An 18,534-nucleotide genomic window follows, 5' to 3' on the forward strand; every position below is an offset into this window, starting at 1 on the left:
TTACATTGTTTATGAAATTTTACCAATACCCAAATAAAAAGCTATTATGGGAGAAGTGTTCAGTAATGAAAATTCGCGAAGCATATATCCTTCCGAGTCATATCTACACTTCCGCAATCAAGTCCAAATTTACTTCTCTGGTTTGTGTTTCACACTGTGTGTTCCATCAATGGCGATTGTTTGTGACTGATAAGGCCCCTGTAGCATAACAATTCGTTAGAGATTAATGCGACGCATAAACCCTCCTTTTTTACCTGCTTATCACAGTGTATTTAGCACGTTCCTTGGGTTTACTTTAATTCAAGATCATAAAGATTAGTAGAGATCGCAAAGCAGGTGCTACAAGCGAAGGTCGCATGAATAAACCTCACCACAACTAAATTCATTACTGGAAGAGAATAAAACCAAACTCGTTTCGCTGTAATTTTTGGCACGTTATCCTTTTAAGAATGTTTCACTCATTTTATCGATGTTTTTCTGACCTAGTTTTACAAACCTGCCTTTCAGATTTTTTTCCTAGCGGTGAATAAAACGTTATAAATAATTGATTGTAAACGACTTCTGTTTGTCGCGATTGAAAACTACAGGAGAGAATAGCATTTGGGCTTTCATCCGCTCGGGAAATTGATGCTTTTCAGTTCTTTTCTTTTTATGTCGTTTTTAAACAAATTCTTCAAATTTGTAAAATTTTAACCAACTTTCCGCTGGGAATTTACTAAGTCTTTTGACTTCCAACAGATATGATTCTTCCACATTTTACTCATTTAGTTAGAAAACTAGGTGTCTAGACTGCAATCCAGTTATCTCAACTGCAAAAATCAATTGTACATAGTGCAGAGAAAAGCCGCTAGAACTGATAACTGAATTTTTTTTTCTCGCGATGATTTTTTTCGTTTCTTTTTATTTCCAAGATCCTGACGCTGGGTACATGAGCAGCATTAAACGTGTAGGATCTACAGCTTTAGTCCCGGTTCTAAGCAACGACAACGCCAAAACTAAACAACTTTGTGTGGAGAACGACTCTTACTATATGGCATTTGTGTCTCTTCCGGAGCAAGTCACTATTGCGCCATCCTCAATTCCGGGTGTTCAACTTGGTGTGTTTAGTACCTGCTGGATCAAAGAGGGCACACAGATGGGACCCTATACAGGCCGTATTGTTAAAGTCGAAGAGCTGAGCTCTGATGTTGATAATAGTCTCATGTGGGAGGTGAGTGGCTTATTCGACATTGGTAAATAACGTTATGATGCTCGAGTGTTATCGTGTTTGAAATTTCGTTATGATGCGGGTTCAACGTTATCGTGTTCAAAATCTGAGCGCACTGTGAGATATTTAGCCTTAGAACCGCGGGCATCCGATAATAAAGTCCTTGAAATAAGTTAAGGCATAGCTGTGTTTTTACTTCTATTCAGTTTTAAATTTTCCCTTGATCAAAATTCTCACTATTTATGATTGGCGAATTCAAAATATTAAACACCTTTATGAAAATAAAATGCTAATTTTTGTTTTTAAGTTCTCACTGATCACTTAGATTAACATGTTTCGGCGCAATGTAAAATTTCTAATGTCGTGTTCTTTATTGATTCAGTGAATATTAGAGAGTTTCTCTGTCCCCATTTTTACAAAGAGCATTTCATGTGATTCAAACTGATGCTGTATGTTAGCCTGAGGTTTAAAACTATATTGTGTCATTCAAGTAAGCCCGAGGAAAAATCGTTTAAGATAAGGTTAAAAACACCATTACAATTGTGCAGAGTGTTAGCATAGAGTGCAAAAACCATAAAGAAATGAAAAAACAAACACTTTTCGGTTGTTTTCTTCTTTTGAGACATGCCCACCGCGGCATGGAAATTTTTCAACATTAGACTGTCGTATTCGAAATAAACGAATTTAACTCCGAAAACGATAAATTCTGAAATTTTATTTGGTAATCTATCCGTGATTTGGTCTTTGTTTGTACAGTACACAAGTCACTCGAGAGCCTCTTTGAATTAAGAACAAACCCGAACTCTCAATAAATATATTTGCGTTCCCAAAGTCGACCAAATTTCTCGCATTCATTGTTTGTTTTTTCCAAGATCTAAGAGTAAAGAATGAATGAATTGAAATGCCCTTTACTTAGTGAAGAATCATTTGGAAAACGTTTTGAATATTCTGACCATACAAAGTCGATGAAACTTATTTCTTCTTTGAACATATCGCTTTTAAAAATACGAACCTAAGTGAATGGTGTTGTTTGAAATCTGCTTCAAAACAGGTTCTTAATGAAGACGGAACGGTTAGTCACTTTCTCGACGCGAAAGACGAAAATCCGCGTAATTGGATGGGCTTTGTGAACTGCGCTAGGAACGAACAAGAACAGAACTTAGACGTGTTTCAATACGGTGGTAATATTTATTACCGCGCGGTCAAAGACATCCCTCCAGATCAGGAACTGCTGGTTTGGTATGGCGGCACTTACGTTCAATTCCTCGGGATCCCGGGAATTGCGCCGGTGAACGACTTCGTGCGAAGAAAAAGGAGAGGACCTGAGGAGGAAGAAGAAGAACCAGAACCTTCTCAGCTACACGGTTAGTACTGAGTCTGGAATTAACTCTTGCTCGCGTAAACTTAGCACTGAGCAGCTTATAACATGATATTGCTTGTCGAGCAGAAACCACGACATCTCACGCAAATTTGAAATGTGAGTTGCACTTGTAAGAAAAGATTCAAAAGTACATTGTCTCTTTATTGTGCCGCATCGGAAATCAGTTCGACCAAGGTGATGTACAGCCTACATTACACACACTAACACACAGTGTTTTGCTTCAAGACTTGAAAATAATACCTCGATCTTCTTCTTTGAAATTTGTAGTATTCTGATTGAAAATCATGCTTCCTGTTTTACCCTCTTCTCCTTCACCAAAAATCAACAGTTTAAGTTACTCAAAGTTTTCATATGTACACCGTGTCTCAAAAGTGTTTGCATTTCGCCGACTTGTACCTTCGTTGCAAAATACTCCAGTGTTCGAAAAAGAAAAAAAAAAAAAAAGACTTTCGTTTCAATTCCCAATGCGCATAGGAGTTGTCAACACCTGCAAAAGTGCTTTATAAAATGGAATAAAAATGTAAGTTTTAATATTTTTAGCCGCGATGAATTTGTTAAATTTACAAGCCGACTTAACAAAATACAGGAACTGCACAAACAAATCTTCTTATTTTTTCATTTTTTTCAAATACTTCTATGAAAAGGCTTTAAAAAATTATATTTACTGCCAGCAATAAATGTTTTGATTCCAAAATTTTTTGTCGAGGAATACTTTGAATATTTACGGGGTATAATAACATAAAGTAAATCATGATGTATGTATGTTTATACTGGCAGTAAAAAACCTTGCTGTGCCATCGAGTTTGTTATTTTTTTCACCGGAACTGAATTCAATTCTTCATCACGGTTTTGTGCAAGTTTATTATCTACATTAGTATACTGTTGTTATTGAGATGTTTCGTTGGAGTGTTGTGTGTTTCTACTGCTAACGACGCTGAGAATTACATTTGTGACAAGCAAAGAAGAGAATTCATAACATCTCGTGTTCAGTCGTCGCATCGATCTACTAATCCCTTTTAAACCAAGAAATATGCGACTAAAACAAACTGCGCTCGGATTTAACAGCTATCTTTTATACTCAAGGAAAGGGGTGAGTGTTGGGAAATTTGCATTTCCAAACGTGTGGATCCGGAGTTAATCAATCCAATAAATATTAAAACAGGGTGGTGGGTGATAAAACTTCGGCTCAGTGTTTGGTATTCAGCCTTTCTTAAGACAGATATTATCATTTACAAATTACGAAGCAAGGTCGTTGGCGCCCAGCGCTTTTTATAATGAGCCTATCTATGGGGTGTAGCTATTTTGGAGACGTTCAATTAAAAGAAAACCGGCTAGGCTGAGGCGTCAGGAGAGAACAATGCTAAAACTTGTTTAAGTCTGTCGAAGGAATCCACAGGAAAAGTGGAATTAATTTTAAAAAAGGGTTCGATTATCTTTTATAAATTTCGATGTTTACCAGCAAATTGCGCGTTCCCTTTTCCGCTTAATCATTGCCTTAGATGGCTTAGTACCCACAAAACTGATTACTGGTCGAGATAAATATAGTAATTATTCGGGAGTTAAGCCTCGAGCTAACATCATCTCCTTGATGCTCTCTGATGTACATCTAATGGAAAAGTGCAAATTACAGCTTCATAACCCCCACTTGTGCCCTTCCAACTGCGCATATTTTCCTTCCGGAAACAAAATTTCGAAACTTCTATCTTGTAAACATTACTGCGGGAAACTTAGTTGTTATTACTGATTTATTTTTCCCGATGTAGCCCAAAGCGATTTTTAAAACTCGAAAATTGGGTCTACCCACTGATTCAGAGTACACGCCACCATCAGACAGAAAAATTTTCTTTACCCCGATAGCCAAAGTAAATTTGCTCATGCAGTTTATTTTAAAGAGAATCGAAAATAGATTGTATTACTGCTGATCTGGGAGTGAAAACAGTATGCTGAAATTGAGACAGCTGGATTTCGATTAATTTAGCAGGCTTTCAAGAAAAATCAATTAGGACGCTTGGGTATAAAATTAATAATGGATTAACTGTAATGATTTGTAAACGGTTCCAATTCGGCATGTTTAAAAGTGTTCAATTAAAGGGAAGTTTATTTAAACGAAGTGGTTTAATAAAAAGAGCTTTAGCAAACAGAAAGGAGGGGCATATATAGTATTAAAAAAAGACCTTTCGCCTGGTCGTCGCCTGAGTTTGTAGATTTTTTTATGAAGTGTTTTACTTTTCTAATAAAGTTCACCGTATTTTATCGATTGCTGCAAAACTTAAAACACACAGACAGATTTTTTAAGGACGAAAGGTAAAACAGCGAATCGTAAACACTGACAAGCAATGTTAATTACGCTTCGTTCGAGCCAACGTTTTCTTTTCTCTTTTCTTGTCTCTGGCGCTAATGAAAGAGGAACAGGTGATTTTGGTGATATCTGTAAATCGGTTCCTTTGTATTCTGATAACATCACACTAGTTTTGTTGAAATTCTATCTCGCTTGAATGGCTTACTACTCGAAAAAACTGAAGGTGATGGAAAGGGCATTGTGAAGCCAATATTTTCATTTTTTTACCCTTGAGCAATTTGCGTTTTTTTCTTTTTTATTCACCATTGTGGAACTGCGCATTCATTTTAGTTCCCTCGTTTACTGTAACAAATCACGCAAAATGCGTCAAGATTTAGTAAATCGGGTCCTTTTTTAATTTCTCGGGGTGTTTTTCTGTTTAATCTAGTTTTAATTTAGTCAGTATTTTGCGAAAACTTTAAAGTACACCAACAATGGCACAATGCGCTTGGCAACTTTTACTTATTTCATTTAACGCAAGATTTAGCGGCACTCACTTAGGAGTGTGTCTGCTGATTATTATTTCTTGCTGCGTAGATGTGATTTCTAATTACATCAGCATTTCTTGAGTTTCGAAATAAATGTGGTGGGTCGGAACCACAGGTAATTAGGAGTTTTAAATTGGTTTTATTGGGTTCGTCACCTGGTTTTGAAAACAGCTTTATTTTTTCTCTTTTATTTCTTCTCCCATAATTGTAAAGAAGCGTTTATGATGAATGCACGTATCACATATCATGAATCAACAATGTCATTTTTTTCCACGCTGAGGCTTTTGCGTTAATCAAAAATCACTTATTTGCCCCCTGGGTCATGGAATATGAGCTGTATATGAATTTTAAGTTTACGTGCTCTAATGCCAATGTCGAATCCAAGTTTGAAATAACCACGCCCTGCATTAACGATGAAGAAGAAACACAATTTCGCTTCGGGGCGAAGGAAATCTCTCTCACTCCAAAGCATCGCACGTTAAGCATCGTGTTTGAAGCTAGAATAGTACAATAGATGAACAGAAGAACGAAAAGCGTGGCAATTTACACTTCTTTCTGCCAATGAAAGGAGAGAATTGAATGAATTTTCACCCACTACAACCAAACAGGGAGATCTCACCAAAAATTTCTCAAAAGTATCATCATGAATTAAGTTTTAGGCAAGCTGAATCTCAGTAGTATTTTTATCCCCACCTCGTATATGTTTTGCATTTCTTCACTTTTTACAATAAGTTGGTATTCTCATGTTATTTTGATGATTTTTACCGGATGAAAAACATAATATATTTACCACGTGCCGTTCTCTCACTACACTGTTATATTTCTCAGCCAAAGCCGCAGATGGCGATTTCTTCATTATTAAAATGCGACTTATTTTAACATCATGTTTAAAACACTCAATAAAACAAGATTCCAGCGTTGCTTGAACTTTAATGAAAGTTTTCATTTGGCCCTTCGAGGCTCCTACCAAGTATAGATTTGTTTAACTAACCTAAAATCTCCTCATGTCTCTTGCTGAGATTTTCTAATTTGAATGGTTTATTAATCATGCAATACTTACGCAAGAGAGTTTTTGTGCCTAACCTCAGCGTCTGTATTATAATTATAATCTTTGGAATTTATAGAAATTCGGAAATGTCACCAGTACCTTTGTCAAGTATGAAATAAACTTCCCAACATCTCACCAAAACTTTGCCGTGAGAAATGGTAATTAAACAGTTCTTAGAAGTAATGTAGATGTATTTCCTGTATTCAATTCTTAGGACTGTGAGGAAACTACAAATTTTTTTAGTTTCTTTACGTCTGAGAAAAAGGATAGTTTTGCTGTAAAGGTTCGACCTGCGTCTTTTCCTCAGTTATTTTCCAGTGTTTCAAACACCCTATTTATCTTTACGAAGGGTTATTGTTATGGTTTTGTATTGTAAAGAAGAAAACGTTTTATTTCTAGTTTTGACTTCAAGCTGTTTCCGAAGCACTTGCCATGATTTATAACACAGCGTGAAATGTTTATCTTGGAATTGAACCTCCCCAACCACTTTCCACATTTCCTCTAAGCTATTGTCATTATCAAAACAGGAAATCGCGCCCAACCGTGCGTTAAATTGCAGGAGATCTTCTTTGAATATTTATCCTAGAGAAACATATCTTTGTTTGCACTTGAGGAAAAAATTGAAGTGACAGATTTTTTTTCTTTCCTTTTTTTGTTTCATGTAGGAGATTCAGTTTACAAGTTCAGCCAAGACCGTGTGAAAAGCAACGTCGTACCAGGAAGATTAAAGTGTACGCTTTGCAGACGAGGATTTAACTCTCGAAGCAATTTGCGCTCGCACATGCGCATTCACACCCTAGAGAAACCGTTTCAGTGCAAGTACTGCAAGAAGTCTTTCTCGCAATCTTCGACCCTTCGGAACCACACCAGGCTTCACACAGGAGAGAAACCGTACAAGTGCAATGTGTGTCACTTCGCTTACTCGCAGCTTGCGGGATTGCGGGCTCATCAAAAATCTGCTCGGCATAGGCCTTTGCACGAGGCTGCAAAAGTAGCAGCCCAGAAACAGCAAAGTCTTCTTGAAGAGACAAGTCATATGGAACATTCACCAGACTCTTGCAAATTAGAAAACGCGACTCCATAGTTAAGAATTGTGCTTTTTCGGAATATGCTACTTAATTACGAAGGAAACTGTAGAACGCCACATCACTGTTAGGCGGTCTTCTTCAACATACTGAAAGCAAACATACGGCTTTGTTCATCAATCTCCTTAAGTGCTCATCCCAATACTTGAAGATTATCTGAAGCAAAAAGAAGAGCTCATTCTTAATTACGCTGAAAATAAAAAGTTGTAGGACTGAGTGCCTTAAAACTGACTTTTAAAATGGATTATCATATTTGATACCTATCCATGCAGCAGAGGACATTTTGGAACCTTACTGTACCTAGTTTCCGCCGTGAAATATTATTAATTTTCGTTTTTAACTGGTTGGCCGTTAATGAGGGCAAATCAGTAAAAATCGTGGTCAAAAAAGTACTTCAGCGCTTTAAAGTTGTATATAATGTAAATATGATTTTGTAAAAATAAAATTTGCTAGAAAGCTTTAATGTGCATTCAGTGTAAAATGTTTATAGCCCGCTTCCATTTGAGCTGTCAATGTAATTGACATGAGCTGCTAGTTTCAAACATATGAGTTGACACCAGTTTACTCAAGTACCGTTTTATAGGAAATAAAAAGACAACCATATGAAATATTTGTGTCGTGTCTACAAGATTTTTGTCTTAAAAGCATCACTTCTGACACAAATACAGTGACTGGGACGTGTAAGTTTTTATCATCCTGGAATGAGAACATGGTTTTCCTTGTCACGATATCCATCTCTCCTTGTAAACACAAAAATTGAGAGAGGCATTCATCTCAAGGACATAATAACGAGTCTGCAAAGAAACATTTCACATTTCTCATCCAAGTTCAATTAATGATTTTTTTTCTTGACTTGGGTGACGTGTTGCTTTTATAGGTCATAGTTATGAGCCTTTTCTGTGACTTGCAAACGGAAAATATGACTTCTTGGCTCTCTTGAATTGTTTGGAAAATTGCCTCTTGCATATGAAAAGAGGACAACTCAGTATTTACTTTATTTCATTGTAAAAGCTCTCATCCTCGTGCAACGTTTATGTTAGTAATTAAAGTTTAATCTTTTGCCGACATTTCTCTGGGAAAATAGAAACACAGAGATAAGAAAAGAAAACTCCACAAGCTGTGGCATATTCAGGGTTTTGTTTTTTAATGTTAAGCGTTTGTCCGGGGGCTTATCTGCTTTTTTAAAAAGTGTTTTTCAATTGCTCTTTATTCACAAGTTTCAGCCATCTTGAGATATGGACAAGTGATTACTTTTATTAATTTTCAGCGACGAACTCGCAAAATAGTTCAACTTCATCAAGAAAATTGTAAATCCTTGTTTAAAAGACTTCTAGACGTTTTCACCGCTCGAGGGGTTTTTCCCTCAATCATTTGTGAGCCAATATTCCACCCAACGTTTGCTCCTCGTAAAGTATTGTTTATTTGTCCATTTGTCGAATCATGATGAACAGTAAGCTTTTTTTTAATTTCAAAGATAGTTATCATGAAAAATCAGATATCGTCGACTTTTTTCCCTGAAGTGATCCTTACAAATACGCAAGTAGTGTAACAGATTTACCCCTGATATATAATTCAGATCCAGGGGCTGTGATACCATCGATTCTATTAATTGTTGTTACCTCTTGCTTTGACTCATAATGTTATCAGAACTAAGGAACACCAACTCAAGTTTTGATAGCACTTGCACCACATGTTGGGCATAATTTAACTTATTGACAAAGGGTGAGATAAAATCGCGGGACGTTGTGTTTGGAATACAACAGCCAAACAAACTTCGTGCACCACCGCACGCTCTAAGAAACAATTAATAAAAAATGATGATTTGGGTGCGAATGAACAGACTCGAATCAGTGAAATGAACCAAAAAAAAAAATGACAAAAAGTAATTGCAATGATTTCAATTTGAAATGAAATGGAGAGGCGGCAGGCTTGTGCTAAAAAGGTAAGCTTTTTGATAAAAGAGAGCCGCTCTCGACCAACTTCCCAATCCTTTGTGAAAATAGATTGAAAAAGATGGTAAATGTCAGTATCTGCGTAATTGTGCAATTACCCTCCTTTGACTCAGTAACAGTCAACTGATAACAAGTTGCATTGTGGTTAACATTGGTTTAAGGGAGGGGTAGGCGCGCAGTTGCTCTAATACCGACATTAATTCGGCCATTTTGTGCTCGGTCATCGAGGAAAGAAGAATACCACTGTTCTTACAAACTCCCTTATCCCGAATCTTTATTTGCTGAAGAAGATTGACAAAATACTCAACCCTTCCCACCCTAACATTAGAATGTATGAATCTTTGTTTGCTAAAGGAGATTGACAAAATACTCAACCCTTCCCACCCTAACATAAGAATGTATGCTGCGGCTCCATAGTGTTCTCTATATATTTCCTAAGGTGCTGACGAGGAGAATTTCTTTCACATTCAAGAGCTTCTTTAGTTAGTATCATTTATTTTATTCTCATGACCTTATTGTGTGATTCAGGAGTGATACTGTTGGGAGAAATTAAATGCTAGTCACTCTTAGGGGTCAAAAGGTTTAGGAAGGACACTTTTGGGCCAGACTTGTTCACCTTTGGGGCAATGCGACGTGGCTACGTAAAAATACTAACACAACTCTAGAAGCTAACACAAAGAACTATCCAAACTGTAAACTCCACCAATTGACTGAATTGCTACAGGATGCCGTTAAAACAAAACCATAGCAATCACACGAGCCAATCATAAAAAAGGAGAATATCTCAAGGGTAAAGGAGGACTCAAACCAAAAAGAAACAAACCGCCCAAAGCGCGGGAAAATGCACGTGACCAATTCGCGGTTGGTTCTAGTTTTGAATCTTATTGGCAAGTTTTTCGGGACCGATCACATTGCGAAGTGAAGCAAAACCAAAGCAATCCGGAATTAACTTCGCCAATCAATTGGGATTTCTCTAACATGTACACAATCGAGAGAGGACAGCTAAGAGCATCACAACTGGCAATGAAATTTGGTGATTTTATTACAAAGAACAGGCAAGTGAGAAGTTTCAGAAGTCAGATGCGTGGAAAAAAAGTACTGTTCCGGTCATTTTCCAGAACCAAAAATTCAGCTCCAAAACAAAATTTTACTTTTCATCCTTTGGCAAAACTTCTCCGAGATACATACTGGTAAGGAAATCGCAGTGAGGAAGAGAACAGACAGCTCTGTACACGTGACTTGGTGTCACAAGCCTAGGACCGTAAGACGTAGTCTGGTCAGCGGCACAAGCCCATGACTGACGTAATAGATCTTCAGCAAATCTTTTGCAGGCCGTCAAAAGAAGGCTTTCAATAACCTGCACATTTACTCCATCGGTATGGACAGTCTTCAGCTTGACACCGATGTCGCTACACGTTTCACGGATCCAATTCTGTTCCAGAGTTGACGGAATGGTATACACAACTGGTTTCCCATCTTGAGGCTTAGTTGCCTTTTCTCTGGGTATGTCACCGACCACATCGATTTCCAGGTCTTCTGAGTTGTCGTCAGGTCGTGGTATGTCAGGAAGACATTTTTCTCTCAATTCCACTTCAGGGAAAAGGGTAGATGGTAGCGTGAGGCCATTGAAACACAGTTCCTCGCATTTATGACCTTCATCTACTTCAGAGGGCACCTCAGATTGAACACCAAGGCAGCTTCCGCACAGATTACAGAAAGAAACTTCCTCCACTGACACCTTGTCACACGGCGTGTAACCAAACCGACGGCACCAGACTAAGATATCTTTGATACTGAGCTTACATAAAGGCATCGAGCTTAATATACGGCGCCTTACAGCCGCTGCCCTCTGCCACTCACAGGCTCTTCTCTTACCAATATTCCAACCAAGAAACTGTTCCGAAGTGGCAGCACAATAATGGTGCTTCACGACGTTTCTTGCAGGATCAATCAAGGGGTGTTCTTTCAAAAGTTTCCTCAACTGTTCTTTAACTTCTTCCGTGAACTGGTTCTGTCCGGAAATTAGCTCTGGGCTGCCACACCTCGATGATGGCTGACTGTTAACGGGTGATGACACTGCGGAAGAAATTGCTGATGAACCCGCGGAGACTGATTCCAACTTCACTTTTTTCAGTTGAGGATATTGTGATGACATTCCTGATGTGTCCGAAAATTTTCTAACTGTCGGAAGCGTTTCATGTTGAAGCTGATTTCTACTGTTCTGAAGGTCTCTCGCGGTGTTTCTAATTGCATCATCACCATGCTCTTGATGCTCATTTGAAGAAACAGTGGGAAGATTTTCAGAAACACTTTCTACAGAAGCTGGTATATAATTATCTTTGATCGTCCTACGATCCAGCTCCAAGTCCACAACAGTTTCGGAGCCTAATGTCTGAAGTCCTGTATAGGTTCTGTCTAACTTAAGTTCGTGAAATATGTCAACTCTCTTGTTCCTAGGGTCAACAAAATGTAGCTGAACACGGACTGTAAATTCTCCCCAACCTCTTCTGGTCAAATGAAAAGGAGGCTTGTTGACTTCCACTATGTCGTTCGGACGATAACTCGGGTGAAGAAAGAACCACACTTTCTTTACAAATCGATCAATGTTCGGATCTTCGGGTGGACCTCGAACATACACCATCCACTTGTGGGTCGATTTGTCGTTATCCTCCCGCCTGTCTAACGATATGTACTTTGATGTGTTCCCAACAATGATTCGCTTTTTGACATAAAATCGCGATCCAGCGCTAGCAACAATCATGGGCGTTGCATATGAAACGCTTGCTGTTGCAATTGGTGGGTTTTCTTGACTTGTACTACTCTCTAAACAGTTTTGAGTGATTCCATTGCGTGTTTCGGGGTTTGATTTATCAGAATGATCTTCCTTCACGATCTGATTCAAGAGAGCAGGTTCTCCAGATGCAATTGTTCCATTTTGAGTAATGCTACAATTCTCTTGTTTCGTGTGAAATACAACGTCGACAATTTGATTCCTACTGCCAACAAGTTGATCATCAGTACTTGTTGTTGTCTCAAAGGCCTCTGATTTCTTAACTTCCAAAGTCTCCCTTACTTCTGACTTAACATTTCTCGTTGAACTGATCGTTTCTTTAGTGGGATTTCTGTTGTCTGGAATCCTTTGAAAGTCGACTCGTTTTGCAAGATGCCTACCAGACTTTCTTCGATCACATCCCTCATTCTTGAAATGAGAACGATTTCTAGATTGGTTTCCTCTGCTTTCGGATGAGCCGTAATACCTTGCCAGCACGCACGCTCTCAGCTTATCTAACATGGCTTTAGCATGACCGATTCTATCGTCAATCACTTCAATCTCTCTTTCCTTGAGATGTATTTCCAGAGCGAACTGCTGTCGAATTATTTTATCGATCTTTTGAATAGTTTGTTCCTTTGCATCTCGCTGTCTTGAGGTCAGAATTCTTCGCTCTCGTTCCCGTTGATTACTGCCGGCAGACTGATAATCTGGATCCTCCATTTCTTGTTTGCACGCACTATTTTCCATGTTGCTTTAAAAAAACGCCATTAATTTCCCCAGAAAAAACATAAGTTACATCTCTGATTCGAAAAAACTGCTAGTCCATGTGTGTTTACGTTTTCCACGCGTGCTCTACGATTGAGAACGCTGCCAGAATTCGCGGGCGTAGAATTGTTTCTACCCAGTCCCATTAGTCCAAAGCTCGTCCTTTTCTGGGGGTCCCTGCTAGTTATACATTTTGCTTGAGATAACAGCAAACGCAAAATTAAGAGGAGAACACTTCATGAACAACCTAACTTATTTTTATGTCGCCTTTAAGGCGCATCATGAACAACATGAATTTTATCTTTCCGCCTTTCGAACTGCTTTCATAGCCACGCACCCACCCCTCCCATCTCACCAACAATCATTTGTTTACAAAGATGGTGGCTTCAGGAACGGAACATTATTAGCCGATCTCCAGGCTCGTTTTTTTCTTGAACATGTGTTGGGAAGATAAAAGCAACAATGCAAGCCCATCTGCTGGAAGGAATGAATTTATTGCAGTGAGCAGGTAAACTGAATAAAAGTCTGAAAGATGCGTCGAGTGCATTCATGCTACTACATTTTGGCTTCGACCGCTGGGTAGATTTCCGTGGATCATGTTAGAATATTTCAATTAAAGAATATTTATTTGGTCACGTCCACCTACAGAGATTATCGGAAAAGTGTTGTGTGGCGAATTGCATGTTTTCTTTCCCAATTTGAAAGGTGGTCTCCTCCATGGATGCTAGGAAGGGTGAAATTTTGAAGATTACAGAGCACGAATGGAAACTTGGTATCTGTATTGGAAGGGGAACATGTAGTGAGGTTTTTGAGGCTGCTGGGACCCTCTGCTATAAGAGTGGGCGTAAGAGAGCTGTTAAAGGAGCTGTCAAGGTTCTCAAGGAAGGATCACAGTTTGAACAAGCTGCTCTCAACGAGATAAAGATTTTGCAGTATTTATGTCATGAAAGTGAATCCCTCGACGTATATTACTTTGGTGAGTATTTTTTATATGCATTTGAAACTGTTTTCAATGCTGAGTTAACTGGAAAGTTAGAAAAAAGATGATTCAAGAAAGGTTTTGACAAAGGTGAAAAGTTTGGTCGTGACTCACTGTTGTATCAAAGTTGACCAACTTAATTCTAAGGGGGGTGGGGAGGCTGACCATTGTACAAGTGTTACTGTGAGCTAATGGTTTGACTGAATGGTACTCAGACACTCTGCCAACATGTCAACTTGCCAAAAATCTACTCTCTGACACATTAGCATAGTCATCACCTCAGGTATTTAACTTGCTGATTTACTTGTCACTTTGCCAATGTCCTCAGTCACTTAAATCCTGACTTATATTCAGTGAGAGTTATTGGGCCAGTGATTTCTCTGAACAATCAGCAAATGTAAACCTAGTACAGTTGACAGCAAGTTGATGTTGGGAAATTGACCAAAAATATCGGGAAGTTGACTAGTGGTATCAGTGAGTTGCTTTCAAGCATGTATAGCACTAACAATTAGGCCCCTCCATTATGGGAGAGGTCTAAAAATCATCACCTTGATTTTTTTGCTTATTTAATGGTGCATATTTGTTTTCTTTTCAGTGCATTTATTGGATTACTTCCTTTATAGAGGTAATTTCTACTTGGTTTTTGAGCAGTTGGATTGTCATCTTCATCACATTTTGCTTAAGTACTCAGGCAAAGGTCTTCCTATCTCTATTGTGAGAAGATGTTCTAAGGATGTTGTCAAAGCCTTGAGCTTTTTAGCCATCAAAAGAATTGTTCATGGTGACCTAAAGATGTCCAATATAATGTGGAATCCCAACAGAGGTATCTTTCAACTGGTGGATTTTGGACTCAGTTTCCTTGAAGGACATCTTCAAGTGAGTCTTGTGTTTGTTTCACTGACAGTGATTTTCTGTACAAAGTTTTGAAAATGCTTTTGGGGTTGGGGAATCATCATAATTTGAAGGATGTAAGGATGGTTAAAATGGCTAGCAATATGTTTGATAAATCTGTGAAACCTTTAACCCCCATGAGTCACCATGTGTGAGACCTTGAAGAATGTCTTAACACTTCAAATGTCATGGTGAATATTGTTGGTCACTAGAGATTTTTGAAAATAAGGCTGACAGTCAGCTATCTTAGCCCTTTAACTCCCATGAGTGACCAAGAAAAAATTTCTCTTTACAATTTCAATATAAGATCAAGCAGATAAGTAATAACAATATAGGAAATATCAACTAGGAGATTATTGGTAGATCCAATACTGAATTCTCCAAACTAAAACCATACAAATTTTAGGAAAGAGAATAAGGAGCATCACTACTGATTGAGATTTTGAGAGTCAAAGGTTTCAGTGCTTTTTAAATGTATTGAATTGAAGAGAACATGTTTTGGTACCATTATAGTGTCATGAAAAAATTCATCGAATATATGAAAAAATACAGATAATTGTGCAACGTTAGTATCTGTTTTATATTCTTCAGCCTTCTCAGCCTCTTCAGAGCCCTGGTTACCAATCTCCTGAGGTGCAAATGTGGAACAGACTAGTTCCTCATGGTACAACTGAAAATAGTATGTCGGTGAGTTGTCCAGAGTACTTAAGAACAGATCTCCAGAAATTAAACAGGGATATGGCAATATTTAAAAAGGTTACACCAACCCTCTTTTGGACCACCTCACAAATGACTTTCTTTGATACATTTTTGCAGAAATGTTTGTTTGCTTGTGACATGTGGAGCTTTTCTTATGTACTATGGTACATGTACACAGGACACCCAGCTCCCAGACATGAATTGCATGAACCAGTCTGTACCATGTGCTTGCAAGAAAAGGTAGCTACAAATATTTAGGATATGTGTTGGAATTACTGACTCCATTTGAAACAGCTGTAAATGTGGCTTACATTTAGCCAGTTAACCCTTTGACTCCTAAGAGTGACCAGGATCTAATTTCTCCTCATAATATCACCCCTGAATTATACATTTAGGTCCCATGAATAAAGGAAATGATTGACAACTGAAGAAGCTCTTGATTTTTATACAAATTCTCCATGTCAGCACCTTAGGAAGTTTATAGTGATAAGTATGGAGAAAATGTATATTGACTTAATTAGTTTTAAACTTTGTTTTTCCCTCAGGATTGTATGCATTTCCAGCAAATCAAGAAGGAATTACCTCAAGATGAAAGAGAGATTATGCTTGAACAACATAATTTTTTTCTTGACTTTGTTATGAGGTACTGTAAGTATTTAATGAACATTTTGCTTTTGAATTATCAACTTTTTCATTTAGTTACTAACAGCTGTACATGTTATACCTTGGTTATCTCTGTCAGAGATGTTAAGCATTCTATATTCAGTACAACTGAGGAGCATAGCTGATATGAGAGATATGTGAAGTTTGACAGAATAATGCAAAGCACATGACCTGTAGAATAATGTTCCAATTGAAACCTAATAAAAAGCTTTTAAAAATGTCCTAACCCTGTTCCATTCTTTCCACCCAAAAGAGCTGACATCCAACTGTGTACTACAGTTGTCCTTTACACTTGCCCATACAAAACCTAATCCCCATAGGGGATTAGGTGTTAAGGATCTTGTACTCGTGATTTTCCCCCTCAGCTGGTTTTGGAGTCCAGATTTCTTTCATTTCAAGGGAAAAGAAAGTTTAAGGCTTTCAGATAGATGCAACTCTCTGGTATGACTGGAAGGCACCTCATTTATGGCCTACCACAGTTTTTCTAGTGAAGAATCCAGGTTTTATTTACCTAGGGTACACAATAATGAATATTGTTGAGATCAGAAACACTCAATCCTATGAAGCTGAGGGAGTTCTGATAAATCTGTGGTCAATTAAGAATTTTTGAATGAAACTTAACTTAAATTTACTTTGACCTGCAGAATGATGAAGTGCAAACCAGAGCAGAGGATAACACCTTTTAATGCCATGCAGCATTCCTTTCTTAACGGTAAGCAAAAAAAAACCTGTCAGAAGGTTCCATGAATGTTTTTTGGCCTTTGGTGGTTTGTCTGAACAATTGTGGTCCTTAAGAAATACCTGATTTCTTTTACTAGCATCACCAAAGAGAAACTTAATGTACAGAATTATTTTTCTAAGTCACATCAATTGTACCTACATTTTAGCTCTATGGTTTGTTTGAATTAGAAACTGATTTAGAAAAATATCAGGTGAGTAAATGAAGTCTTGCTGGATTTTAAGAGAGTTGTTCCATGATGTACATGACTGTATATTTTCCTAGCTTTACGCAAAAGAATTTATACTCTCCATATAACATTAGAATCAGATCTTAACAGAAAGCAGACCTGAGCTAAGTGTCAGGAAATACCAAGGACTGTTCTGTCCTTCTGAATTCTGTCCATAATGATTTTCTACCTGATTGCCTGGCAAACTTGGTTTTGAATTACCAAGTATCCACAAGGAGATGTGTGTCAGTTGCATCATGTGTACATGAAATGATACTCTCTTTGTTTCACTTCAGATCAGCAAAGAAATTTGATTAACTTTAATTTGAAAATCAGATTATTGTGCAGTTATTGCTGCATAAAGAGAGAGTTGGGTGTCATTCTCAGTTTGGATACTTTCATATATTTTTTCCACAAACAAAGTTATTTGTGATAGATAATAAATTTGAAAAATTCATTTAAAGGATAACTGGTTGTAAATGGAGTAATATTAATTTTATACCCACTAAGACTTAAAATTATATTATTTTGGTAATTTTATTGGTCTTCACACTGACAGAAGGTTCCACCTGGAATGTTTCATTGGGTTTGACAGAGTTGTTACTGCTTCCAACTAGAATCTTACAGCTGACCAACATTCTTTTAGAAGACCTCTCCACTGATTTACTATTTGGTAAACATAATTTTTATTTTGTTATTTGAATTAAAATATTTAAAAAACTGTGACAATTCTAATGTTTTTATGTCAGAAAATATTTTTTCAATCTTCAGCATGAAAATGGAATGGCTGGTTACAGTGAATGAAGTTTATCATCATGTATTTTTTGTGGTTCAGTGTTGTCTTGGATTTTGAATTAATTTCAAACCAATTTGATTTTTATTTCTTTGTGTTAGACTCTAATAATGAAAAAAAGGAAAAAAAAAAGATATCAAACTCGAGTGAAGATCTTTCAACCAGAATGAATTTAACCATATACAATTCATACACTGCTCAAGCTTGTGTTTTAGTGATTCTGGGTCTGTATCAGTCACATGAACACCCAGTTCTGCTCATAATATTTTGGTGTTGGGAGTTGAAGTGGAATCATTTGGCCTTCAAGATTCATGGTTCATTGTTTTTTTATTAGCTCAAAGAGTAGATAATGAGGTGGCCAAAGAGGAACGCATTGGAAGGAGTTGGTCCGTGGTCCTTAAAGTAAGGGGGGCAGGTGCCTGTATGGAGCTGGTCCGGCGTAGAAATGCTGACGGGGACCTCCACTAGGTGTATTACATGCCATAGAGGGCTATACCATGTCTGGGACCGGAGCTATCTTACCGG

The 18,534-nt window shown here is 37.7% G+C and overlaps 3 protein-coding genes across 3 annotated transcripts; 2 read left to right on the forward strand and 1 right to left on the reverse strand.

Moving 5' to 3' along the window:
- Positions 1 to 911: 911 nt before the first annotated feature.
- On the forward strand, positions 912 to 8,137 carry LOC136280451 (PR domain zinc finger protein 12-like; the record flags this gene model as incomplete). The annotated part of the gene is given in 3 exon segments (XM_066165625.1): positions 912 to 1,210; positions 2,259 to 2,571; positions 7,128 to 8,137. Coding segments are annotated over 3 exon segments (1,031 nt in total), but the record flags the coding sequence as incomplete, so codon positions are not given.
- Positions 8,138 to 10,541: 2,404 nt separating this feature from the next.
- Positions 10,542 to 13,046, reverse strand: LOC136280450 (YEATS domain-containing protein 2-like). Its single transcript, XM_066165624.1, has one exon. It carries the CDS (start codon positions 13,017 to 13,019, stop codon positions 10,647 to 10,649), a length of 2,373 nt encoding a protein of 790 aa, XP_066021721.1. The 5' UTR covers positions 13,020 to 13,046; the 3' UTR covers positions 10,542 to 10,646.
- A 378-nt stretch (positions 13,047 to 13,424) lies between these two features.
- On the forward strand, positions 13,425 to 18,477 carry LOC131785643 (dual specificity tyrosine-phosphorylation-regulated kinase 4). The gene is made up of 9 exons (XM_066165270.1): positions 13,425 to 13,545; positions 13,743 to 14,013; positions 14,612 to 14,892; positions 15,499 to 15,594; positions 15,724 to 15,846; positions 16,152 to 16,249; positions 16,914 to 16,981; positions 17,776 to 17,889; positions 18,344 to 18,477. Exons 2-9 carry the CDS (start codon positions 13,755 to 13,757, stop codon positions 18,475 to 18,477), a joined length of 1,173 nt encoding a protein of 390 aa, XP_066021367.1. The 5' UTR covers positions 13,425 to 13,545; positions 13,743 to 13,754.
- The last annotated feature ends 57 nt before the right edge of the window (positions 18,478 to 18,534 follow it).

Source organism: Pocillopora verrucosa, chromosome 4 (genome assembly GCF_036669915.1).
Source record: "Pocillopora verrucosa isolate sample1 chromosome 4, ASM3666991v2, whole genome shotgun sequence".
Classification (NCBI taxonomy): Eukaryota; Metazoa; Cnidaria; class Anthozoa; order Scleractinia; family Pocilloporidae; genus Pocillopora; species Pocillopora verrucosa.